This window comes from Cyprinodon variegatus, unplaced genomic scaffold, assembly GCF_000732505.1.
Source record: "Cyprinodon variegatus isolate N-32 unplaced genomic scaffold, C_variegatus-1.0 Scaffold439, whole genome shotgun sequence".
Lineage (NCBI taxonomy): Eukaryota > Metazoa > Chordata > Actinopteri > Cyprinodontiformes > Cyprinodontidae > Cyprinodon > Cyprinodon variegatus.
The window spans coordinates 141,608-169,177 of NW_015150892.1; the positions used below are offsets into that span (position 1 = coordinate 141,608).

A 27,570-nucleotide genomic window follows, 5' to 3' on the forward strand; every position below is an offset into this window, starting at 1 on the left:
GGGATCCTCTCAGGTAACGTGGTGAACGGAACAATCGGTAAACAGATGGTTGACACCTTGGTGGAGTCTTCCAGTAATGTGGAGATGATCCTCAAATTCTTCGACATGTTCCTCAAGTTGAAGGATCTCACAACATCGGACAACTTTAAGGAGTACGACCCAGAGTTTAAAGGAATGATTTCTAAAAAGGAGTTCCAGAAGTCCATGGAGAGCCAGAAGCAGTACAACCAGTCAGAAATCGAATTCCTGCTCTCCTGTGCAGAGGCTGATGAGAACGACATGTTTAATTACAAGGAGTTTGTGGAGCGATTCCACGAGCCGGCCAAAGACATTGGCTTCAATGTGGCTGTGCTGCTGATGAACCTGTCTGAACACATGCCCCACGACTCCAGGCTAGCAACCTTTTTGGATCTAGCGGAGAGTGTTCTCAGCTACTTCGAGCCTTACCTCGGCCGTATTGAAATCCTGGGCAGTGCAAAGCGAATCGAGAGGGTTTACTTTGAAATCAGCGAGTCGAGCCGTGAGCAGTGGGAGAAACCTCAGGTGAAGGAGTCCAAGCGCCAGTTCATCTTTGACGTGGTTAATGAGGGTGGAGAGAGCGAGAAGATGGAGATGTTTGTGAATTTCTGTGAGGACACCATATTTGAGATGCAGCTGGCCTCTCAGATCTCTGAACCGGACGCTGTTGAGCAGCCTGAAGAGGAGGAGGAGGAAGAGGTACACAGCATCCTTGAGGAGCTTTCTGGAGCAGAAGATGGCGCCCAGGAGTCCGTCTCAGCTTTCACCACTGCCTGCCGTTCAGTTAAGAAGAAGTTTGCAGATATCAGGCAGATTTTTACCATAAAAACTGCACGCAAGCAATTCAAGAAAATCAAGAAGCTGAGCATCAAGGAAATGATTACAGGCTTTTTCTCATTCTTCTGGATGATCTTCATTGGCTTCTTTAAAGGAATTTTCAGCCTCATCTTTGGTTTCTTCCATGTTGTCTGGTCCTCCATTTTCGGGGGCGGATTCGTTGAGGGAGCCAAGAACATGAAGGTGACGGACATTCTGGGTAACATGCCTGACCCGACTCAGTTTGGCATCCACGGAGATGTGGGAGAAGGAGACAAAGTGGAGGCTATGGAGTCATCTGGAAGCTTGGATAAAGCCATGGCTCCTGCAGGGGACATCACAGAGGCGGACGTAATGCTGGAGATGTTAACACCTAAAAAGGAAGGAGGAAAACATGTGGAACCGGGCCTTGGCGATGTGTCTGAGCTGAGTGGAGAGTCCTCTGCTGCAGATAGTAAAAAGGTGCCTCAGCATTTTTTTAATGCATCTATCCTTGATTGTTCTCTCCAGAATAAGTCATTACTGTTATCTAATGGAAATGTGTTGCAGAAAGCTGCTGCCAAGGCTGCTGAAACCTCTGAAAGTGAGCCAGAGAAAGCAGAGTGAGTCGTAGAATATACTGAAACTTCAACTAATTGCTGTATAGAGTAATATCACCAGTTGTCTAAACACATGTGAATGTCACAGCACAGAGAAACGGGAGAAGGAGGACAAACCAAAAGAGGAGGAGGCTAAGGAGCCAGTGGTGGAGGAAAAACCCAAACCCAGATCCAGTCAACCCAAAGAGGCGTCTCCTGCCTTCATGTCCACAGTCTTCGCTGTTTTTGATGTCTACCTAAACAAGATGCTGGTGAGCCCTTTGTCCACTACACCATCCTAATCTCTTCAGGATTTACAACCATGGATTCAGACCTTTTTGTCATATTTTACAAGTCTTGAACATAAGTCCTGATTTTTAACTGATGAACAGAATTAGTTGAGAATCTCCTATTGTACCAAATACCAATAACAGAGCAACTTCTAGCATGAGGCGTGTAGGAAGCCTCATAATCAGAATGCTAAACCACCTATAAGGAGGAACAGCAGCTCTCTAATGATGGTGGAGCTCCTTTAATGTTGAACCAAGCTAACACACCAGGGACTCATTGCAACTTTTTGTACACAGGATATCATGTTTGAATATGGTCCATTGCATTGTGAAAACGCATAAGAGCTCGATTGTTTTGGTTCTGCACCGTCTCCACCAGATCTAACTGTAGACCAGATCCCAGTTAGTCTAAATATGTGATATGAGTAGCTGGTCTGTCCCCTCTCCTGCCTTCTCCACTTTAAACTTTTCTTATTGTTTTTTTCTTGGTTAGTCCCCATAGCATCTACAATGCTTCTTCCTTCTTGGCCATGTTTGTTTACTATAAAAGGGATCTGTGAGATTACCCTAATGTCATCTGAGTTTTCCTGAATGGAATCTGTTCATGTTTGTTGTGTGAGCCATGTGTTTGTACACCTCACATTGTGGGACTTTTTTTTTTTTTCTAGTGGCTTTTATTTTGTTTTTTAAAAATGGATAGACAGCAAATTGGTCTAAAGAGAAGGGGAAGACATGCAGCTAAGTTCAACAGGCCAGGACTCAAACCTATGATGGCCAGGGGGAGGACAGAAGCCTCTGTAGGGGGTTGTAACCCCTGCAAATCCACTGCACTCCAAAATTTTTTTTAACCATCATGTGTTGGGTCTCTTAGGTTGTTTTTGCTTTTAATATGTTAAAACTCTTACAAAAAAGACAACTAATCACAAAGAAAAACATTAGAAAATGTGACTGGTTCTTCTCTTCCTTAATGTTTTAGAAGGGAACAAAATAAAATCTGTTTAAAACAAAATGAAATCAAAAAGAAAAAGTCAGTCAATTATGATAAACATTTTCATTTCAGAACTATCTGGCTCGGAATTTCTACAACCTTCGTTTCCTGGCTTTGTTTGTCTGCTTCGCCATCAACTTCATCCTGCTCTTTTACAAGGTAAAAATTGATTCATTTCCTGTTTTGTTTTTTGTACGAAATTGCATGCAATAAAAAAGGAAATATTAAATAAAATGCTTTAAAATTGTTATTGTTTCTTGATGTGTCTGCATTTTAAAAACTAAAAATTTTACCACTAATAATAATTCTTAATCTCCACTCGGAGATGAAGAATAAAGTTGGAGCCAACTCAGAATATTCTACAAATTGCGTAAAATATTTACCGTCTTTGGCCTATTCCTTCCTTTTAGGTCACTGGTGAGACCGAGGAAGAGGATGATGAAGATGAAAACAGTTGGGGTGAAGAGGAAGATGATGAGAACACGCTGTTCGACATGGATGAGTTTGTGCTTCAGGAGAGCACGGGCTACATGCTGCCGACGCTGCGCTTCCTAGCCGTGTTCCACACCGTCATCTCGCTCCTCTGTCTGTTCGGCTACTACTGTCTGAAGGTGAATAAGGATTCTAATGAAACCACCATCATCGCAGCAGTCTGGCTTCATTAAGTTATTACACTTTTATATTGTACTGTTAGGTTCCTCTGGTGGTCTTCAAGAGGGAGAAGGAGATCGCCAGGAAGCTGGAATTTGACGGTCTGTACATAACCGAGCAGCCATCTGATGATGACATCAAAGGCCAGTGGGATCGGCTCGTCATCAACACGCCGTTAGTCCCCAATCCCAATCTGTTATTCTGTGCCTTTAACTGATGTTTGTGACCACATGGGTTAAGTCTGTTGCTTGGATTTCAGATCTTTCCCAAACAACTACTGGGACAAGTTTATCAAACGTAAGGTGAGTGGTAAAGTTAAGAACTTACATCAGGAAGTAAAATTAATTGTTCTTTTTTTTCTTATCAAAGTAATGACTGCATCTGCTCTGCTCCATCTGTGCATGTAGGTGATCAATAAATATGGCGACATGTACGGGGCTGAACGCATCGCTGAGCTTTTGGGACTGGATAAAAGCGCTCTGGACTTTGACCCCACCGTGGAAACTGTTGAGAAGGAAGCGTCCCTACTTTCCTGGTGAGATGCTTTAGACTGTCAGGAGAAAGAAAAACTGTTTACTTAAACAATAAGAAACCAAAACCTTGATTGTTTTCTGTTGTTTTTATCCACTGTTATAAACAGAATGAATTCATAAGCAGTCATTTTAATTACCCGACCTCTTTTTTTTTTTTTTTTTTTGAGCAGACATGTTCAAACAGTTAATTTCTATTCTAGATCAAAGTTTTGGGCAGTAGTCATATTGAAAGACTTTTTTTTTTTGAATACTTTATTGTCCCTCAGTGTGGACAATTGTGTGCACCAGCTGCAATCCCATGCACCTTTTTCTTCCTTTGGCACCTTCTTCTCTTTTTGACTATTTGAGCTGATGTAACGAGTAGATTTCTCCACTGTTAGATCAATAAAGTCAATCAATTCTCTCAAAACTAAATGCAAACTGTCCATTTTAATGAAATTAAAACATTAAACTCACGGTTAGACAAGTTGTGATTTGAGATTATGGCAAACCTTTTATATTTTTTAAAGTAGATCTTCAAAACAAAAATATTCATTTAGAAACTGATTTTGCAATTTTATTTTATTTTTTAAGTTTGTATCTCTTAACTGTTGTTAATTTGCTTAAATAAAGACACAAAAGTCCATAGCAACAGAGAAAAAGATGCTGATGTGACATACAGCTGTGCAGATTTTACAGCATAGTATAAATGGGTAAATAGCTCTATGAGTTGATAAGTCTGGATAACACAGGTTGTTGCTTTAGGTATATAATAAACTTTTTTTTCCTTTTCTCTTACAGGTTAAGCTCAATTGATACAAAATATCACATCTGGAAAATGGGAGTGGTTTTGACTGATAATGTGAGTCTAAAGCTACTGTAGAATTTTTAGAAACAGACTGACAGCGTTGGTGTTTTGGGGGTATTTATTTTACTAAAAGGTTCCACCTACATCTCTTCCCTCCAGTATTTCCTGTACCTGATCTGGTATACCATGATGTCTATTTTTGGACACTTCAACAACTTCTTCTTTGCTGCACATCTGTTGGACATCGCCATGGGCTTCAAGACGCTTCGCACCATCCTGTCATCCGTCACTCACAATGGCAAGCAAGTGAGTGTTTCTACCACTAGAGGGAGCCAAAATACTATGTTTTTTTGTTGTTGTTGTTTTTTTTGGTCCCAAGACATTTTACACAGCAGTTGAACAGCATTTAAAAAAAATAATTCTGTCAGCAAAAAATAAGTGCGGAAATATCCCCCATTTAATTTTTCCTTAGTTATTAATATAAAAAAATTGATTTGCTGATTAGTTAGCATTGAGGAGCCATTAAAATCAAGATTGTCACTGAACATTTATATCTGAATGACATGAGTGATGTTTTATTAAATCAGTTTTAAAAACATGTTTTGAATGCACTAGAACATCTCACTTTTTTATGCAAGATGGATCCAAGAAGCAAAGCTGCATGCGGCTTCCTATTCCTAGAGAGTAAAAAAAAAAAAAAAAAAGGCTTTCTAACACAACCAGGAAAAAATAAAAATCTGGATGGATTTCTGACACAGCATAGGGCCTTTTAATAGTAAAAAGTAATAGAATCTAGAGAATGTATTGATAAAGAATTAGAGTAACAAATACTGTGGATCCTATAGAGATAAATGATTACAAGATGGGTTTCAGGTATTGCTCTTTAAAAACAGTTAAAATGATTTAATGACCAGAAGTCTGCATTTCCAATTCAAAATTAGGAGTCCAGCCCACTGTATCCCATCTAAGGAGGTGTTAAAAGCTTAAAGTGTCTAAATATTGAAATTCATGACTGTGCTGACCCTGAAAGCACTGCACTTGGCTGAGTAGAGAATGACTCAGACCCTGAACGATTGATCCAAAAAAAAATCCCTTTTTAGAAACCAGTGAAGGTTGCTGTTCTATTAGCTGTCAACCAGCATCTTGTCTTTTTTTAATGAGCATCCTGTCCTTGCAGCTCGTTCTGACAGTGGGTCTGCTGGCCGTAGTCGTCTACCTCTATACTGTGGTGGCCTTCAACTTCTTTAGAAAGTTCTACAATAAGAGCGAGGATGAAGACGAGCCCGACATGAAGTGTGACGACATGATGACGGTACGTCAAACAAAAATAAAAGGCAGGAAATTAAATTACTTTTTTTTTTTTTTTTTTAATGAAGCAAATGTTTGGAGCTGAAAAAATTCCTTTGCCTTTTATTCTGAATAGAATGACGATCAAATCTTACTGACCTTGATCATGGCATGATGACACAAGATTGAGTAGAGATGCTTTTTCTGCAAAGATTGGAATGTTTTTTAAACCACTCTACCTATTGATAGGTCCTTTTAAGAAAACTTCATGACCTTGATAGGTTCTAAAGCTACTTCTCTAAGCTGTTATTGAAAATATTACATATATCTCAACTTAACATCAAAAGTAAAGCAGTTATTTACCCTAGAAGTATGCAGGAATTAAGTTACTATTTCCATTCATTTACACATGACAAAACTTTCTGAAGTTCAGGCAGATAATTTCATCATAATTTTATTTTGCTTCTGCGTAGTGCTACCTGTTCCACATGTATGTGGGTGTGAGAGCCGGAGGAGGCATCGGAGACGAGTTAGAGGACCCGGCTGGAGATCCCTATGAACTCTACCGCATCCTGTTTGACATCACCTTCTTCTTCTTTGTCATCGTCATCCTGCTGGCCATTATCCAGGGTAAATATTGACTCTTGTCTTAACAGATCTTAAAGTGCTTCAGGCCTAGTCAGAACTTTCCAACTTCCTATAGGTTTGATCATTGATGCCTTTGGTGAGCTGAGAGACCAGCAGGAGCAGGTGAAGGAGGACATGGAGGTAAGACATCAACTGTTAGAAAAATATACATTTTGGATTAGAACCCATTACTGCTGTGGTTTCAGTTCTAACTCTACATACAAGATTTTAGGCTACTTCACTAATGCTTTTCAACACTCAAATTAAGTATTTTTAATATTTTGGAATAATTTTCCCCTGATTACCCAATTGTTAAATGTTTAGCTCTTGATCAAGGTGAAGAGTTTAAGAGTTGGATGAAACTCATTCCAGTTCTAACTCTTCTGAACATTGCACCACAACCTAAATTAGCCCCACATCATGATCCTACCATCACTATGTTTGACAATTTCAAAGGTGAAAATCTAGTTTTTTTAGCAAACTCAGTGGGCATTTAAAAAGTAAAAATGAATGCATTAAATAAACATCTTAAATATTTTTTTTTTCATATTTCTTTGTAAGGATAAATAAACCTTACTTCAATTTAAGGAGAGATTATGAAAAAAATAAATTTATTTTCTATACTTCTAGAGCTGGTTAGTAACTAGTTACATTTACTTGATGCATAATTTTATGAAGTATTGCTTCTTTACTGAATGTAAAACAATAAAATTTTAAGCTAAAATGCTGAAGTCATTTCTTGTCCACAATTAATTTTTTTTGTTCTATCTGCTAAGGCTTGGATAACATTAGGAGGTAATATAGACTAAAAAGTAGACATCACTGAAGGATGTTTACTCTGTTCTAACATACTTGGAAGTGCTTTTATTGCCCAATTTCTTTATTTTCCAATACCAGAATTTGCACATAACTTTATATTTTATTCGGATTACATCATTTAAAACAGTGAATAAGATAGCCAGTACTTCAGGAGTCTTTTCACCAAATACTTTAGTGTTACTAATGTCAATGTAGGGCTTTATAAAACCTCTTTGAACAATTACCCCTTGTTTTAATCAGACCAAATGCTTCATCTGTGGTATTGGAAATGACTACTTTGATCGAACGCCTCATGGGTTTGAAACTCACACCCTACAAGAGCACAACCTGGCCAACTACCTGTAAGTGCAGCTATAGATATTAGAAGTTTAAAGTGTGGACATTCTGATTAACCTCTGACTTCCTATGAGCAGGTTCTTCCTGATGTACCTGATCAACAAGGATGAGACTGAACACACGGGTCAGGTATGTGAAAACAATTGTCTGTGGCCATCAGTGCAGCCTCTGCACAATAAGAAAACAAAGAATAGACATGAAGCTCTCCAATTTCAGTAGGTTTTACTTATGCAACGTTTCAAGTGGGTTGAAATGTTGCAGGAGAACGAAGCAATGCGTGGGTTTGTTTGGACAATTTTGGTGCACCAGAGGTTTAAGTTTTTATTTTATGTAAAATACAAATTCAGGCATGCAAACAATCATTTTAATAGGACTGTTTAACCAGACACATTGGTGTAACATTGTATGTCATACAAATGTAAGGACTCATTCCACTTCATTATTGATTAATATGAATACTTTGTAAGATGCCTCATATTTTAAAACTCAAAAATTGTGTCCCTTTCTGTTCCAGGAGTCGTATGTGTGGAAAATGTACCAGGAGAGATGCTGGGACTTCTTCCCTACAGGAGACTGCTTCCGTAAGCAATATGAGGACCAGCTGGGTTAGGGAGGGGGGACGCCACAGCTGGCACCTACCCCCCCAACCTACTTGACGTCACCCTTTTTAACCGAACCTGAACACATCTTGAATTTTACTGCTGATTTGACTCTTACTTCCTGCCACAGCACCCCATTTATGCAATCTCTTCTTTTGATTCTGAATCATATTGCCTTTTTACTTGCTTAAACCCAACCGTGTACAGTGTGTTGTGTGTAGACATCTGAAACATGTTAGGGGTTAAGGCATGACGACTGAATGTCTGTATATGCACAAGTGGTCAGTGCAAACCTGAGTGGGTGTTTGCCCTCCTAGAATTGATCGATGCTGATCGAGTTAATGTCAAATGATCTGCCTTTCAAAGTGTGTAATGAAATGAACATGTTTCCTTCAGGACCGACCGGACATGACTCTTTAGGTGTTTATTAAGTGCCAAAGTGCCTTTGGAAAAAACTATGCAAATCTAATCTTTGTTCTTCTTAACACAAGCAGTGCTCTAGTTCCCGTCTTAATCACAAGCTGATTTAAAACTTTTTTTTTTTTGGCTTTCAAACAAGCAGAAAAAAAATACATTTGTTGTATAAAATCTAGACCTTTCTTGTGTAAATGTTGCTTAGTTTGGTGGAGCCCTACCTACCCTGCATCTCTTTCCACAGTAAGCAAACCACCATAACAGAGAATTATAAATGATTTATTGGCTAGTTGAACAGTTAACTGCTGTATGGCCATTTGTACGTATCTAGTAGCTTTGGAAGGTTTCTTTTGAATGAAGGGAGGAAAATAAACTAATGCAATACAACTATGCGTCATTTGTTGCCTGTTTAGCCATCAATCTTTGGCAGCTGACAGGAACAGAGTCTTCTCTACTAAATGTACAGCGCTGAGCACACATTTTATCAAAGGTTTGGACGTACTGTCCTCTTTACACCCTCAGACATGCTGCAAGTCTTCATCCAAGCAGACCAGTGATGGAAAAACACTAGTTTAACACATTTTTGTAAACTTTACAAGATCATTTTAAGAAGATTGTCCAGTCTTTAATCATGCACCTTCTTCTTGGTCAGGAGATCATGCTGTCCAGCCAATCCTCCAGATCCTCCTCAGTCATCGCTTCTTTCACAGTCGTAGACGTTGGAGGGCTAATAATACTGCTGTCTGTAGCTTTTTCTTCAGTTGCTTCTGTAACCTCCTCGTTCACATCTTCACACCCTTTAAACAGACATGAGTATTTACAATAATTGCTGAGTATTCCACATTTACGTATAAAATAAGTCTTGGGATACCCTCATCCAGCACCACCAGTGAGGTTAATGACATTTCTAAAGGCGGGGTCTGCAACCGGCGGCTCTTTGGAGCCTCTACCATGGCAAAGAGCCAACTAATGTGCTTGAATAAAGTATAACAACAAACCCCAGTCTTAGCTTGAGCAGCTTTTCCACAACATAACAGTAAGAGAACCAGAAATATGTTCTAAGATTTCTTTGTATACACTTCTGGTTGTTTAAAATGGTATTTCCTATATCAAATGTTTAATATTCGTGTCTCAAATAGGCTCTCTGGATTTTAAAGGTTGCAGACCCCTGTTCTAAAGGATAGCCTCAAAATGCTGCAACAAACAGGATTAGGTTTTGATGGGACAATTAGAATCACAATTTAGTTTCTTCTAAAGCAATAGCATGCTTACTCGGCTTTAATGTGTTTTCCACTTTTTTAGCTTCATTAGATTAGCAAGAAACGACGACCACATGGCTCCTTGCAGCAGGATTTAAGTTTTGTCATACTCCTATATATATTTTTCTAAATGAACTGGGGACATTTCTTACAAAAACATGTAATTATTAAAATCAAGAGCTTAAAGGTGACAATCCTAGGGGGGTTAGGACCATTTAGTGCAGTTAGCATAAGTATGAGCATCACTCTCTACATCCATCTCAATTCATTTAAATTTGATAGAGGTTTTATAAACAGACAGCACTTATAAATCTACTCACCTTTCTCTGGAGAATCTCTCTTCTCCTCTGTAGCACTGACCATCTGCTGCCCCTCATCACCTGAAACTGGTTTCTGTAAACAAAGTAGTTGGTCTAGCTCTTCATCACCATCATCCTCCTCCTCCTTAGGCTTAACTGGTACGGTGGAGAGCTGGGAGTCCAAGGGTATCTGATTTGTGCCGAGGCCTTTAAAAGCACCAGACGGAGGAGGAAATTTCTCCATCTTGGATCCTTCCTGTTTAGGTGCGAGGCTCACGGCTGGTAGATCTACTGGTGTCGAGACCTAAAACATGAAGACAAAATTTTTAGTGTCAAAGATTTCAGCAGTATTCACTATATAGAAGTTCTGAAACAATCTATTTTCCCCAACTGAATACAACTTCAAATACACATACTGTTTTTTACCTCTGCAGAAACACAACATTCACCTGCACTGCTTTAAATGTGAAAAGCAACCATTGGATTAGAAACTAATTACAAAAGCAAACAACTGTTAAAAAAAGGAATATCAGGTGTCGCCTGAAAGGAAAATCAGTAATTGTCTTAGGAGTAGTAAAGGCAGCTCATAAATGTAATTTTCAAATGAGCGCGCGATTGTTTTACCATCTGAAAATGAGTCCAACCATTTATCACACATTTAAGTGTCAACTCAGGTCGGGAAAAAAAAGACTCACTTTAGGGATTAAGATTATAAAGGCAACAGTAGTCCTAAGGGTCATCAAGAAGGGCATCCTACTTTTGAGACAAATGGGGATCTCATCTTTACAAAACAGAGATGTTTGAACATGATGCAAAGTTTGGAGGAAACCAAATATTAGCAGAAACCACTGTTAAGAATGGAAGTCAAGGTATTATATTTGTCATGTTTTTTTTTTAAGCCACAGTATCTATTTACCTGGCAGTTTAAGGTTCTAAAATTATATTAAAATACAACAGCTGAACAAAAAAATTGTAAAAATGGTCTCTGATGACAATAACACTTCTTGGATAGCTGTTTATCAGCAACCACATTGTCAAGTCTCAATTCAAAACAAAAAAAGGAAAGAGGGGGGAAAAAAATGCAAATTTTAATCATCTCCTTTAAGATTCATAAAAAATGGAAAAGCACTTTTGCATAGCCTAATTTGTTCCTTTGCAAAAACTAACCACTCCGTGCTTTATTTAAACAGACACAAGCAAAGCTCATACTTGAACCAGTTCAGCTTCTAGATTCAGTCTTTGATGGAGAGGTACTTGTTGGAGACTCTGGGCGAGCGCTGGGAGGTCCAAAAACACGGCTGACATCTGAAGATGGAGAAAACAGAAGACAAAGCTGATTGTAGGCAGGAGATGTGAAGCAAAGTTTACTTAAAAGGCATCAGGAGCATCACAAAGATTCAAAGCAGCCAGAAATCAGAAATTGTGTTGGTTGAAAACTTTGAAACCATAGAATACTCCAACTGCTGCAGAAATTAGGGATGCACGATATTGGGATTTTGGCCGATAACCGATACCGATGTTAAAGCTGGACAAAAATAAGTAGTCATTGAAAATAGCAGTTTTGTTATCCATTTCTGACACTTTGAAAAATANGTAGTCATTGAAAATAGCAGTTTTGTTATCCATTTCTGACACTTTGAAAAATAATATACTCAAATATATTTTCATATGCTGATATCAAATTGATTTTTAAAAACGCGTTATCGATCTATTTTACTTTCAAAATCTCGTGAAATTTCATCGTTCTGTTACAAACTCTCGGGATATTTTGCAAATTCTTGAGAGATTTTGTTAGTAAAATAGATCGATACCGCGTCAATGTATCAACATATAAGAATTTCTTGAATTTTCGGGGGATTTCGTAGCATAACGATCACATATAGCAATATTTCATTAGTAAAAGAGATTGATTTGGTGTTTTTAAATGGCAATATATCAGCATATGAAGATATTGTGAGATTTTAATGTATCAATATTTTTTCCCTCGTCTTTAGAATTTTTTAAGTCTGTAAAAAATACGTTTTTGAGGAAGAAGAAGTAGTATTTTTTATTTTTTTTAGACTTTAGAAACTCAGAAGCTGATCAAATATCAGTTGGGAAGCCGATGTCCGATATTCAGTTTTAAGGCCGATACTGATAGGGGTCAGATTATATCGTGCATCCCTAGCAGAAATGCTTAAAAGGTTCCACTTCACAACAGGAAAGGCTTGTTTGCGACTCTATAGCTCATAAAACCATTAAATGCATTATCAATTCATTAAAAACAGGTTAATACAGAAACATTTGTAACATCTGTCATTTAGTTCAACAACAAAACTATTTTATGAGTCACTTAATAAAAAACATAGAACTGATTAACTGAACTTATTTTTAAAGCTTTGACTCTAAATTGGACAAAAACTGGTTCCTCCAAACCAGAGCACTCAAACCAAAGCTGTGCGGCTTTATTCTTGTTGTCCAGAGCAGAGAAAACCACTCGGAGAAACCAAACAAATGCACAGGAGAGCCAGCAGCTCTGGGTAAAATTCAGCTATATACTTTCTCCTCAAGAATAAAGGACACAATTTTGACCTCCAATCTGTCCAGAGACGGGAGCCATCTTTGCTAAAACAGAAAAGCCATCATTAGCCACCTTTCCTTTAAACTAAAATGCAAATTCTAAACAAACTGTTCAAAGTTCCAAAAAAGAAATGCAAATTTTTAGTTTTAGAGGAGCTTCCTGAATTTGTATTTTCTAAACAGAACAGAAGTGTCAATGAATTGCTATACACCTTCAACAACGCTGACAAGAAAGGGAATAAGCATAAGCTTACATTTTCATATCAGAAATCCCATTTTAAAATCTGTCTTATGTAACATTTTAACCAAAAAAAGTCCCCTTATTTTTCATTTTTTGTAAGGAGAACATTAGCATAATTATCAGAAATAAAGGCTTAAACATTATGTGAGTAATTAATCTCTATAATGTGTCTAATAATGTTCTCATTTATTGATTAAGACTATTTTCAGTGTTTTTTTCGTGGAAAGTTAATTCTTCAGCAAACAAGTAAGACATCATTTGACTTGCCTGTGTCGGCAGTGACTTTCAAAAGTATAAACACACCTTTGAAAAATGTTTTGTGATGTATAAATATGCATCGTGACTAATTCAAGGTTTTATCTTCAGGTATACATTGGGCAAATATTCACCAGAACAATAAATTTCAAAGTCTTCTTATCAAATATTTAAACCAGATTAAGCTGAATTTAAGTTCACCCGTCTATCAATTAAATCAACCGGCTGAAGTCTTGGTTTTTTAGACGGGTTACATAGGATCATGATGATGTCGTCCAGATGAATCAGTCAGGGTGAGAAAGTAAAACATCCTACAGTTTTATGTAAATACTGTGGAAGACCAGAGACCATTATCAAGAACTGGAGAAAATGTGGGACAGTACATGGAAAGAGCTGCAGGCAATGAACAGGCAATTCATCATGTAGTGGAGTTTTGTATTCCCAATTAAGAATTACTTCTTGAACAATGTACCTGGTAAAATAAAGGACAATAGAAAATACTAAACAAAATTTAAGGCAAAATAGAACATTGTCTGGATACAAATATTCTGTTTATTAAGTTTTTCTTTTTACTGTTTATTTAACACTTGAGGAACTCCAGCAGTTCTGACTTGTGTTTAACTTTCACTCAATGGTAACAGTCAGCGGGAGATTAAAAATGAACTGCTTGGAATCAGTATTCCCTCTCCAGGTGACTGTAGAGGGAATACTGATCTGGTAAGCCCAAAACAGAAATTAAATGCTATACTGAAAAACCTGATGTTTCAGTTTTACAAAGCTACGTTTTTGCCTTTACACTTCTTGAACGTCCTCTGGGGTCACAGAAAGTTTTGTTCAAGTTTTTCTTTTTACAATTTTTCCTTATCTCAGCTTTGAACTTCATCATCCACCCACCCCAGCTGACAAATCTGCTTCAACCCACAATGAATTATGGTAAAAGAACCCTTGACCTATTTTTTAAGTCCTGGTGAAAAGAACACCAACTCTTAAGTATTTTTTCTCCCCATTTAAAGCAACTGTTACCGTTATATAATGCTGTATTTGTCCCGTCATGCATCTATCAACTTAGCAGCTTCTGAGGTTTAAGTTCCTGCTTCATTAAACTCTGATGATCATATAAAATTCTGAGATCTACTTCTGTCCATCTTGGTACCCATTTTTTTGGTTGCCATTTCACATTTGGTCTTGGACTTTCCCATTTTTCTTTCCATACCTCTGCTGGGACTGCATTACTTCCTTGTTTACCCATTGGTCTCCCCAGTCACATTATTTTGTTAAAGCAAATACCCAAAAAGCGTAAATTTACCAAGATATAGATAAAAACAAAAGTGTTAAAACAAATGTACCAATTGGGCATCCTAATAAATAAAGCCCTGGTGCTCTTAAAGGTTGCTGCCAAAAGGCTGTACAATGATTTTTTTTTTCAGCATCACCTAAAGTGTAAATATACCCGAAACAGCTAAGGACTGGCTGATAAAAACACAAGATCTGGAATTACAAAGCCAGAGGTCAGAACTAAACTCAACAGACAATCTGTGGATGATTTAAGCTGTGGCTTTAAGATGTCTAACAAATTAATTGCCAAGGAAAATATTTATAAGGTTGAATAGATACAATTAAACAAAAGACTAAGTGGTGAAATTTAATTAAAAATGCTTGAATAAAAGAATAAGCTGGTGTTTACTGTTGTTTTCCCTTTAACATTTTGATACGGTAAATTAAAAATATATATGAAAAAACCAAAAAACAAATACATTAAGAAATGAGATAATGGTGAAGTCAAAAAAACTTTTAGACCATGTGTAAGTCCACGTAGCTTGCACTCATCTTGAATAATTTTTGCATTCAGCCATAATAGACTAACACATTTCACACTTTGGTGCTAAATTAAATCTCAAGTGGTGAGACCTATGATTGGATAAGGGTCATGAAAATAGTGCAGAGTTTCACCTGACTGGCTGTGAATGGATCCATCTCCCAATCCTTCTCTTCTGCAAACCGGAACTGTGTGAACGAGTCCCCTAGAAGACAAACAACAACATCATCTCATAAGCATCTGTTTTAATGTATTTGACACTTTAAAGGACAAAGAAAAAACTATTTTGGCGTGAAAAGATCTGAGAAGGAGTTGGAGAGAAGCCTGCAGCTTCGAGAACTATAGCTACACCAACATGTAACACCACCTTTAACAGCATTAACAGCAATAGCACTAGAGTACAGCAAAGTAAAGACACTGAGAAAGTGTTATTATTAAACTGAATCAGGCTGTGAAAACTCAGCCGGCACTCATGGGCAGATAAAAATGAGAAAACTTCTGCATAACGCAGCGGAAGCCTGAAGTTAAATCACAACATCCAGCACAACAAGGACACAGTGTCAGGTGTGAAGCACCACTCTGCCCGCTTCGTGATCTCCCCAGTGCTGCAGGAGGATGTCACTTTGGATGGAATAAAAGGATGCCTGTGGGTATTTTTATACAACACCATAAAAGGCTTTTTATGTGCAAAATGGAAGCCAAAAATTCTTAAAAGCAACAAAACACAGAGGCGACAGTAACTCAATCCTTTCTTTGAGGTATAAAGAGACTTTTTTATTAAACAAAACTGAGAACAAAACCAGGACACTTCACTAAAATACCATGAGTGGTGACAAATCAGAGAGTACACAACGATGCTAGGAAAAATAAACATTTCATCAAGGTGTATTACATCTGAAGTGTCTAAAAAGCTATTTCTTTTACAGCACCGAGTGCACTAATTAAAAATAACAAGTCTATGTTATAATTCAGATAAAACTGGAAATAAATATATTTAAGACAGAACTGATTATGTAGAGAAATAAAAAAAAAAAACTAAATATAGTTTATTTGTTAAAAAACAGGTTTATTAAATGTTCTTACTCCTGCCCTCTGTTGTACAGTTCTCAAATGTCTTGTCTCAATTGTTTTTTCTTTTTCTGAAAAAGAAATAAAAAACCAAAGGCTTTATCTGAAGACCCTTTCTGCATTTAGCAAGGTTCAGTAAACATGGGTGCCCCAGTCAGTGCCTGAATGAAAAGCTTCTGGATGTTTGTGGCCCTACTTCGTATGACATTAAAATAAATATGGATAAGACAAGAATAACACTTTGCGCTGCATCTTGCATTTATTCTTGACATCAATTTTAGGATATATGTTTGTCACAATAATAAGGTCTTAAAAAGTTCCTTTTGCATCAGCGCCATTTGCTAAAAAAGCTCAATTTAAACTTGTTTTTAATCTTGTTCTGCAGCTCGGGGCTATGCACAATTATTCCAAGCTCCATAAACCCTTTAGAGTCCCTTCCTAAGATTAAAGGATGTCCAAGCATTTGTTGTGATGCTGCTGTTTTCATAAAAACAATGCGCCATTTCCTTTTCTCAGCAAGTGAAACGACCTTCTATAGTTCTTGGAGGAAATATGGGACATACAAGATGATGCCATAGGCTGCGGGGAGCTCAGGTTTCATTTTTATTAGATAGTGGCTATTTTTATTTGCAAACGAAAGCAGCCTGATGCTGAACATGATTCAAGTGGTGGTGAGCCTGCCATACACAGATGGCCAGTCAGCGGGAGATTTGACAGAGGAAGCTGCAGTCAGTCACTGCTGCTCAATTTGCCTCCCTGCTCTCTGCGATAGAGACACTCGGCCTTCATCTGCAAGCATCAGCACCATCTGCAGCTGTCCTTGATTTCTTGGCTGTATGAAAAGTGAGGGAGGTCAACAAGAAGCAGCTACAGGAGGGCTTTGTGTCAGCTAGACGGAGTCCGGCTGTCAAACAGACAATTTATGAATAGGAGCATTAAGGAGAATACAATGACAGAGATGCAGATGGATAAAAGGAGTAAACGTTTATGTCAGCTTGAAGTGAAAGCTCAGCGACAGATGCCTTTATGTTTGGCCATGAGCATGATTGATATCAGCAATAACAGCTGATTCTATTTTCTGATCTCAACACATAAATCCCTCCTGGGGTGGGCGTGAAATCGATTTCAGTCCCTGCTGGTATCTTAAGCTGATCAAATGTCAACAGAAAGTAATATTCAGCCAAAAGAGGGTTCTGTGATAATATTAAAAACAGGCCTAATTATTTGCAAAGGATTTCAGAAAAAACTAATAAGCAAATAAAATCTAAAGAAGCTTGTTGCTTGATTATGAGAGTTAAAAAGTCTGTATACTTTAGGTTTAAAAAATGGCTGGAGTCCCTATTTTCAAAGGACAGTGTCTTAAGATAAGTGATAAATTCCTCTTATAGGATGTAACACTTGTTTCAGGTCTAACAAAAATCTTTGAAAAAACAGGAAAAAAGCAGTTTTCAAATTTCTTAATTTACTAAAAAGTAAACGGATGTTAAAAACCAACATGGCGCCACACGAAACAGGAATTACTCCAAAACCATGGAGGCCACAACTACCAGGCATTTATAATAATTGGAAAAGTTATTACCCATGTTTAATGTAAGGCTGCAACTAATGATTATTTTGCAAATCGAATAATCTTTTGGTTATTTTTTTTGATTAATTGATTAATAATTGGATAGCAGAAGGATCCTTAAGGAAGACTTTTTGCAAAATTAAACCTGGTGAAACTATCTAGCCTCCTCAAGTAGAAACTTTTTAGAGCAAATTGACAGATTAACAAGGTTTTTTTTTTTATCTTAAATGCAAAATTTGTATATATTTTATTTTGAAATAAAAGTAGAATTCCTGCTCTAAGCGAGCTGCTCTGTCATCTAAAGGCATGTATAGAGTCTCTACTCTAAGTTTAACAATTAATTGTTTCAGCCCTAGTTTAATGTAGTTCAAGGGTGTGTAAATTAATCTAAAATATATTAAGACTTTGATTGAGCTCTTTTGAAACCTCTTGACATTTAGTTAATGGTGTATCAAAGTAAATTAATATAAGTTAAAATAAACTAAGAAAATGATTAAATAATCCTTCTTATTCATAGCTTACCAAAACTACAGCACTGTAACTTTTCTTGAATCTTGCATAGAAGTTCTCCTTGATTTTTACCAACATCTTTATTTCCTTTCTTTTTATTTTGATCCATTTTAAAGGAAACGCACATCTTATTCTAAATTACTTCAGCTCATAATTTCTTTTTTTTTTGTCAATAATTCAGTGTAAAACAACTAACACTCTGGGAAGCACTCAGAATGCGATACTCACTTAAAAAATAAAATAATCACATGCATAACCTACAGTGTAAAAACAATAAGTGAAATTCAATTTCCAGTCAGTCTTGGACTGCTGCTCATCTTCTTGATACGTTTAATAAATGACTTGTGGCTTTATTGTGGCGGTATTCAAATCCACTTTAGGTTTCCTATTACTTCATACATCGGAAATAAATCCAACCTTCAGCCCACACAGTCAGTTTTCATTAGCAAAAGAACACCAGTCGGTTTATGTTTCAGCAAAGTGTCATTTCACATTCAAATATAGGATCAGACATAATTTTGAGAGGGTCTGACCGATCTGAGAGCAGCATTTCACCAAACTTAGATTTATTATCTAATAGTTGAAATAAGAGTTATAATAATAATAAAAAAAACTCACATAAAGTGATGGTGATCTAAAAAAAAATGAGACCAGAGAAACCAGCATGATCTTTAAAAGAAAAGGCTTCTTTAAACATCTGTAATTCTTAAATCTCAGGATGCCTCGCCCACTTTAAAATCTTTTCCGTTACAGATTAACTTTCCTTTCAAAGATCAGCTGTAAGGATTGGCATTCAACTTTTTTTTTTTTGTAGAAAAGAAATTAGATCAAGTGACAAGAATCTATACATGAAACAGATTTTAAAACACTAATAATAAAAAAACACAAACACAGCTTCAAACAGTGCGTGCATTTAAGAGATTTTAAAACCGGAAGCAAAGATTCCTGCTCCATGTTTCTGTTTAGGGTTTGTGAAAGCTAAAAGCAGCTGGTTTACTGATCAAAAGCCTCATTCACACTGACTGTGTCATCCATTTTTTTCTGTTCCAAATTAAACCCATTCTAGTGAGTGTGGTAATGCTGCATCATGCATAGCCCTCCATCGTTACAACAAATCGAGTCAATTTATGACAAAGGAAACGGGTAAAAACCAGATGAGTGAGACAGATAGTCAGGAGAATACAACATACATTTTGGTAACATGAGTAGATGGAAAAAGATGAAGCCAAGCTGCTTAATTCTCTCTCTGAACTCAATAAATGTGACTTTTTTTTATGAATGAATGAGGAAAAGTTTAGAGTAGAATTAGGACTGCAAAACATGGCCAACAACATTGATCAACATTGTTACTTCCAGTTTCAATGTTTACACTAACAACTTCACAACATCTTTTTCTACCAGCATTATTGTGAGAAAATTCATCGTTTTTCAATATTACTTTTATTAAAATGTGTTATTTAAGGAAAAAATATCTCACATGTAGTGAAGACAATAGAACAACTGTTTTACAGAAGTATAGTTAGAATTAACACAAGTATTATCACCATGTCCATTAGAGAGTTTTTTTTTTTATTATTTTATATATAAACATATTTTTAAATCACTAATCACTGTAAACTCTCTGCATTAGTTAGAATAAAAACAGTTAAAGTTTAGCTCAGTTTTAGAATAGTCGATGTCGGATAATACTGTGGATCGGTTCTGGAGTAAAAGTGCCGCAGGGGCGTCTAATTGCACACACGGAGTCATCTCCCTTTTAAAAGTTAGTTAGATAGAAAAAAAAAGGGAAATGTAAGTTTTAATGTAAACCGGAATGGTCAGCTTGAAGGTTGGTTGTGCATCATACTTCTAACCGTTTGTGTTCCTTTATTAATTCTATGGCTGGGCAATAAACATTATATTATATTGCAATATTATACAATATATATTACAATACAAACTTGATCAATATGAATAGAGATACATCAGATATGATGCGCTCTTCCTTCCTCACAGAAAATTATAAACTCACAATTGTACGGCCCTGGCAGTGCTCCTCCTGCTCCTCCTTGCACAAAGGAGCAGATACCGGTCCTGCTGATATGTTGTAGACCTTCTACAGCCCTGTCCAGCTCTCCTGGAGAAACTGCCTGTCTCCTGGAATCTCCTCCATGCTCTTGAGATCGTGCTGGGAGACACAGCAAACCTTCTGGCAATGGCACGTATTGATGTGCCATCCTGGAGGAGTTGGACTGCCTGTGTAACCTCTGTAGGGTCCAGGTAGCGCCTCATGCTAACAGTAGTGACAATGACCCTAACAAAATGCAAAACTGGTGAAAAAGAGTCAGAAAAAATGAGGAGGGGAAAAATGTCAGTTGCTTCCACCTGTAAGACCATTCCTGTTTTGATGGTCGTCTCGTTGTTGCCTCTCTAGTGCACCTGTTGTTAATTTCATTAACACCAAAGCAGCTGAAACTGATTAACAACCCCCTCTGCTACTAAACTGACCAAATCAATATCCCAGAAGTTTAATTAACTTGATGTTATATACTCTCATTACAAAGTGTTCCTTTATTTTTTTTGAGTAGTGTATGTACACACACACACACACACACACACACACACACACACACACACACACACACACACATATATACATACATATATTTAATAAATCAATGGTTTACATGTATAATTTTTATTTATTACTTTTGTCAGTTTAAATTTATTTTAATGGCACCTGATTTGTTTCTGTCATCAATGGAAGGTTATGTAAACTTTCAAGCACAACTGTAAATTTTTCTATAATTTCAAAGAACTCCAATTCAAAACCACAAGGCATTCTGGGTAATAAAGGCAGAAGAAAGGATTTAGTCTCTCAACTTCTCATGGCTAAATTAAGCAAAGTTAGTGGTAGGATTAACCATTTTGTAAAGGTTAGGGGTTCATTTAAATAACCTCTAACCTCAAATTTTATTTTGGACTTGTCCTCATTTTAATCAATAATTACAAACAACAACCAATACAAAAGGATTTTGCTTTGTATTTTACTTTGTGGTGTGTAATAAATGCCAAGATATGGAAGTTTTAGTTTCTTCTGTGTGCAAAAAAAAAAAAAAACCTTTCTATTAACGAATACAAAAAAAAGGCAAAACTAACCAAGAGAGCTGGAATCTTTGCATGTTGAAAAAAAAAATCTGAGGGATCAGAGGAATTCAAACTCTGTTTCACACTGTTTTTTTGCCTTGGACATGGACAAATCTTGTCTAAAACTTTGCCAATTAGTCAGCGAAGGCACAGCAGATGCGTGGGTGACGGCTGAACGTAGTCCAGAGCACATTTGTGTTCAGACCAGTAAAAGAAAAGTCACCATATGTGATGAAGACCACATTTGAAAGAGGTCAGAGCGATCTGTCGGCTCCTCTTTCATCCATCACAATTGGATTAATTAATGCAAATGCTGCAGTTTGTTTTTCTCATTCATTTCCTCTTTTTTTTCTATCCATGACAGCCGTCTTAGTGAAGGCACACTGACAGAAAGAGACACATTTAACAGTGACATCTGCACCCAAACATGAGTTATAATAAATTACTTAAATATTTTTTCCACTATAACATCGATTCAGTTTGTTTATTGAAACTAAGATTTGGGTTTAAGAAAATTACAAAATATGCATTAAAAACGTCTCACTTCTTTTCATCTTGTTCTTCTGTGATTCGAATGACAACTTTCTTTTTCAACATGTAAATTTACATCAAAATCAAATTGCCTCTCACTTAAAAAAAAAAAAAAAAAAACACACTTCAGCCTCTCACTCTCACATTCCATCTGTTTCCGGCTCCTGCGCCTCTCTGGTTAACATCATCCTAATCCTTCTCTTCCTCCCTTACAGTCTTTGTTCAGGCTAACACAGAGACCCACTAATGGTGGTGAACTGTCTCCCACCTACACCTTGGACCCCTGTGTCTTCCTGATCCGTGTCCATGGAAATAGCATCACATGTCGATTTAAAGGGGCTGTCACAACCATAGCAACAGATGCCAATAAAAAAAAAAAAAAACATGTCTCTCAAATCTCCCCTTAAAAAATAAAGAATAAAAATGGGGAGAGCAGCAAGAAGAGGATGTGTCAGGAAAAAAAAAGGGATCCAGCCAAATAGGTTGTCCTCACCCATGCAAAAAAGGTTGAATACCAAATATGTAATGGTTAATGCTCCCAGGCAGTAATCATTGAATTTAAGCGCTAGAATGAAGATAAAATGTAGTTTCTTTATTCTTTAAGGACAAAAAGAGAGCCAACAGTCCTAAATTTGTGTATTCATTTTCAAACATGTTTACTTTGGTGGTTTGGTGATATTTACTACTTCTAAGAAACAATAATCTGTTCAGCATTCAACAAATTTTAAAATTATAATACTTTTCTTTAGATTTATATTTCTAAATATTTTTTTTTCCCAGTTTACAACATTTCATAAATTTTAGGTAACAACTCTACAGATAGATTCTTGCATTTCTAATTACATGTTTTTTGAAGCATTTAGATCTGTCAATGTAAAAGAGCTTTATTATTATCTTAAAAGAACACAACAAAATGATAAGTTTGTATTTTGACCATCTTCATCTTTTCATTAGCAGGGTTAGCATAACTAACATTGAAATAACTAAAGTTTGTCTTGCATACCGAAGATACCTCAGCTGCCCCTCTTTTCACCCGAATGTCCAAGACACGTGAAAGGCAGAAGATTCAGAAGTTCAAAAGTCAATCATCCACCTCTGGCCAAGGGTGTCCTTGTGCCAAATGCACCGATGGACATCCTTATACTTGTGTTTATTTTGGACAATCTGACCTGCACTGAAGTCCAATAATGAAACACTGTTCAGTTCAGAGCTGGGGGCCCCGTTCTTCCCTACACCTCCAGGGGTCACTGTTTAACACAGGGGTGGTGTGGTGAAGAGAGAGCTGAGCGAAAAGGCAAAGCAATTGATTTACAGGTCAGTCTATGTTTCTTCCCTCACCTCTGGTCATGAAATTATGAAAATGACTGAAAAACCATATCCCGGACACAAGCGGCTGAAATTAGCTTTCTTTGCAGGGTTGTTGGGCTCTCCCTTGGACATAGGGTGAGGAGGTCCCTCATTTGGAGAGGTTCGGAGTAGAGCCCCTTTTCCTCCAAATCTAGAGGAGTCTGCTAAAGGGGCTAGGACATCTTTTTCAGATGTCCCCTGGGGCAACTCCCAAGGAAGGTGTTCCAGGCACGTCCCACGAAGAGGAGGCCCAGGTAAGGATGCAGGGACAAGTCTCTCAGCAGGCCTTGGAGCACCTTCGGCTTCCCCCAGCAGAGCTAGAGCTGTCTGGGGAGAGGAAAGTCTAGGAGTCTGTGCTGAGACTGATGGCCCCACAGACCAGTCCAGGATGAAGCGAGAGATGAGGAGTATGAGTAATATTATTTTAGCAATGGAGATATAAATCCTCTTAACAGCCACCTCATTTTGGGCAATTCTCTGCTATTTTGCATACCCAAATGGAAAAGCAAATAACTTAAGAACTGTAAGCCCAAATTACATGCACAATACATTATTTGAAAGCTAACGCCTTCTTGTTTCTGAATATATAAAATGAAAATTGGGGGAGTAGAACACAGCCCTAGCTGCATCAGTTCAAACATGACTCAAAAGTTTTTGTTTTTTTATTCTCGAAAAATAAACAGCAGTAATAAAGACATGCTTGATAATAGGCATGTCTCATTGTATTACATCTATATTACATCATGTCGACCACATATGCAGAAAACTTCAGACCTCTAGTTTCAACAGTTCCAGAGCTCTGGGGCTTTGAACTTTTGGGGACACCTGTGTCCCCAAATCTCTCTAAATGTGCCAAATGCTTTTACTATGCTTTGATTTTATGCTTTAGATTTTATCTAGTTTTATATTAGGGATAGTTGCTTTGAGTATTGCCCTATACCATTATCTAACAGATACGATACCAGCACAAACCATACATACTTTTATGACTTACTTTGTAGTGTGGAATGTTAGAAAAGGCTTGGTTAAGTAATACTTCTCAAAAATAGAAACAGTCAACAACAAAAGCATGAAACAACTGGTCCAAGTGTTATCCACAGAATGAGTTACACTGATTTTAAGCAGAAGCGGAGAAGTTCCATTAGCCTCCTAATATCTGAGATTTCAGGGGTAGGACAATGTATATCTGATTAAGGTTGGGCGATATGTTAACATTTTCCGACCAAAATTCCTCGGTCTAACAAATAGCGATAGATGTTATATTCATGCTGGTGACAAGCACAGCTTCAGGGAGCTTCTTCTGAACCACTGGTAATATTGTTTACTGCAATGCAAATGCAAAGCTTCACCGGAGACCTGTAAACACTTAAGAAAATAATAACTGCCCATCTGTGGTTGTGGTTTATGTTTTTTTTTTTTTAAAGCAGTAATTGTAGAATGTCATATAAGGAGTTTTTAAACATTGCAAAAGTCATTGTCATACGTTTGTACAGGATTTTGCCCCGTGACAATTTTTTTGAAGCTTTTATTGTATCTATATTAATATTATAGTTCTTTTTTTTATATACATTGACTGAAATTAATAATGTATTTTGATACAAGTTTTAGCTTAACATCTAACCTTAGATGGAGCAGGATCAAATTTTAAGATGGAAAGACCAACAGCTGATTTATCTAATTTATGAAGCTACAGATGTTATACACAAATGTGTTTCTGTGTGTACGTATACACACACACACACACACACGTTGTGTCACAATATACTGTGGGGACCTTCCATTGACTTCCATTCATTTCCTACTAATTTATATGGCCTAACCATGACCCTTGCCCTAACCCGAACCATTACCGACACATACCTATCCCTGAACCTAACCTAAATTCAATTCACACCTTAGTCCTAAACCTAACCCCCACCCCAAGAAGAGAAACTTTCATTGTGGGGACCAGTTGTTGGTCCCCACAAGTACCTATGAGTCCCCAAAATGTAGCATATTCCTAGGAAATTGTCCCCACCAGGTATTAAAGACATGGCCACACACATACACACACACACACACACCAATTTAAACTAAGAAAGGGATCAAATCAAATACCATGCTTTATGGCTGCGAAAACCTGTGACAAACTTAAATATTAGAAAAACTGTCTAATCCTTTTTAGTCTGCTGTTGTCAGAACTGCTCACATTGAGAGTTGGCTGTTTGTGTACAACAAAAAAAAAACAATCAGGTTATGGTTCAAGTAATGTCTGAAGCACAGAAACATTCGTAAGAGCTTTTAAACAACCAATATATTCCACTCTGTATACATGAACCATCTCAGGGTATGGGCATTGTATAACTTTAGTGTAATGCGTCTCTGTCTCTTGACATCTAACCGCTAACAAACCTTTTTTTCTTTACTGCATTGGACTCACATTATATACATTTCAGATGCATATTTCACTCTCCCTGGCTTCTGCTGTGATTAAATAGTATTGAGACAGTTGAGTAATAACAATATAACTTTATGAAAAGATAAATAGATCTGGCTTGGTGTTAAAGCTTACAAATTCAATATGAGTTTCTTTTTTTTTGTTTGTTTTTTAATAATTTGCACTTTGCACACACACACAGCTTCACTCGAGCACCAAATCTCTTCAGTCAAGTGCTCTGGAAAGCCAAATACAGAGAGAAAACAGGATGCTGTTAGGACAGAGAATTTTGGACTGCATTCTTTATAACACAGTTTGAGGCTTTATTCTATTTATGAAAATAAAAGGAGCATACTGAATGCTTTTTACACAAAAGGCATGTTTTGTTAAGTAAGCATTGTGTTGAATCTCACACCCAATATTGGCCAAAAGTATTAAAAATCAACAAGGTGCGGAAAACATTTTAGTCTATTAAATCATAGAAGGTGGGAGTGCAATAAACTTGGACCTTGTAAAAGCGTGTTTATTTTTGGCTCACTTGCAGTGGGAAGAAATGTGTATCATTTGTTTATGATGATGGGAAATGATCACAATCTTTGGTGCATCTATAAATGAGACTCATGAATAGTGTGAAATTAAATGTTTACACATTTAAATAGAACATATAACCATGTTTAAAAAGCAAAATTAACTATTTTAGAGTGTTAAGTAAAAGTTTACATACTAAAATAAACAGTATTTAACTTACAGAGACTCCATCTAATTAAAATTCTGTTTTATCAAGATGCATTAGCAGAAAGTATATATATTTTTCTATTAAGAGTTTTTTTTTTTAAATCCATTAAAAATTGTGCCATCTCTAATGTTTAAAATGGAAATTAATACAATCAAGGTCTAATGTTAGGTCCTCAAAATACAAAGTCTATGTTGTGACCCTGCATCCAATGATTTTACGTCAGCAGCACCAAATTCAGTAGTTGTAAAAATCTATGAAATGTTCAAACTAATGTGAAGATGGCTACGGTTTGGAGCTGAACTAAAAACACAAAGAGACGACAGTTCAACCTGTAATCGTATTGGTTTATCAGGCTTGTAGCAAAAGAGCTACAGCTGCCGTAAACTTCACTAAGCCCTTTAACATCACGATCTGAACGAGTAATGCTTACGTTCACACTTGATCCAAACATGGAACATTTTCCTCGTGCTTTATCTACCATTGGCACCTTAACGTTTTCTTGTCTTGCAAACAATTTCCCCAGACAATGCAGCTAGGGCTGAAACATTTTTTTTGATTAATTGTGATTAATAAATTACAGTAATCTTCAACTAATTTAGTAATCGAATAATCGTTAACTGGAATGCAGAGACTTTAAAACATGCTTTAGCTAACAGAGCAACCCACTTAGAGCACTAATAATAATAAAAAAAGTTGTTCTTTTTTGTGTGTGTCAATGTTCTCTATCCAGAACGAAATGGAAGAATCAAATGGAAAAGTTTGAGTTTCACCTGGTTTAATTTCGTAAAAAGTCTTTTTTAAGGAAGCTTTTGCTATATGATTATTAATCGAGAAAAAAAAACAGATTAAACGAGTTGCAAAACAATTTTCAGTTGCAGTCCTAAATGCAGCAAAAATCCAAGGTGGATTTTAACATGTCATCAAATAGGAGAGTCCATCTTTGTTTGTTCAACTCAATCTGGTTGACCTCAACTTTACCGACCAAGTAACAGTGCAGCAGTTGAGCTTTACTGGGTCCACCAGATCCACCCCTGACCAGTAAAGGGCTGGTTATACTCCCTGCAGCAGTGTGTCGCAGTGAGCTTGATGCAGACATT

General features: G+C 36.9%; 2 protein-coding genes across 3 annotated transcripts in view; one reads left to right on the forward strand and one right to left on the reverse strand.

Moving 5' to 3' along the window:
- LOC107093662 (ryanodine receptor 3-like) overlaps positions 1-8,598 on the forward strand; it is a 101,111-nt gene extending 92,513 nt beyond the window's left edge. For both annotated transcript variants that reach the window (XM_015388853.1, XM_015388852.1), the window contains 16 exons: positions 14-1,296; positions 1,384-1,436; positions 1,522-1,684; positions 2,763-2,849; positions 3,101-3,301; positions 3,385-3,515; positions 3,601-3,643; positions 3,749-3,876; positions 4,655-4,715; positions 4,821-4,967; positions 5,839-5,973; positions 6,422-6,578; positions 6,652-6,716; positions 7,635-7,735; positions 7,808-7,859; positions 8,245-8,598. In XM_015388853.1, coding sequence (XP_015244339.1) covers positions 14-1,296; positions 1,384-1,436; positions 1,522-1,684; positions 2,763-2,849; positions 3,101-3,301; positions 3,385-3,515; positions 3,601-3,643; positions 3,749-3,876; positions 4,655-4,715; positions 4,821-4,967; positions 5,839-5,973; positions 6,422-6,578; positions 6,652-6,716; positions 7,635-7,735; positions 7,808-7,859; positions 8,245-8,340 — 2,903 coding nt within the window. In that variant the 3' untranslated portion in view covers positions 8,341-8,598. The remainder of the gene's footprint in view (positions 1-13; positions 1,297-1,383; positions 1,437-1,521; positions 1,685-2,762; positions 2,850-3,100; positions 3,302-3,384; positions 3,516-3,600; positions 3,644-3,748; positions 3,877-4,654; positions 4,716-4,820; positions 4,968-5,838; positions 5,974-6,421; positions 6,579-6,651; positions 6,717-7,634; positions 7,736-7,807; positions 7,860-8,244) is intronic.
- Positions 8,599-9,073: 475 nt separating this feature from the next.
- The window catches only part of aven (apoptosis, caspase activation inhibitor), a 59,771-nt gene continuing 41,274 nt past the window's right edge, over positions 9,074-27,570 (reverse strand). Inside the window, exons 3-6 of the mRNA XM_015388857.1 lie at positions 15,307-15,377; positions 11,511-11,606; positions 10,323-10,605; positions 9,074-9,540 (exon numbers count right to left, since the gene is read on the reverse strand). Coding sequence (XP_015244343.1) covers positions 9,392-9,540; positions 10,323-10,605; positions 11,511-11,606; positions 15,307-15,377 — 599 coding nt within the window. The 3' untranslated portion in view covers positions 9,074-9,391. The remainder of the gene's footprint in view (positions 9,541-10,322; positions 10,606-11,510; positions 11,607-15,306; positions 15,378-27,570) is intronic.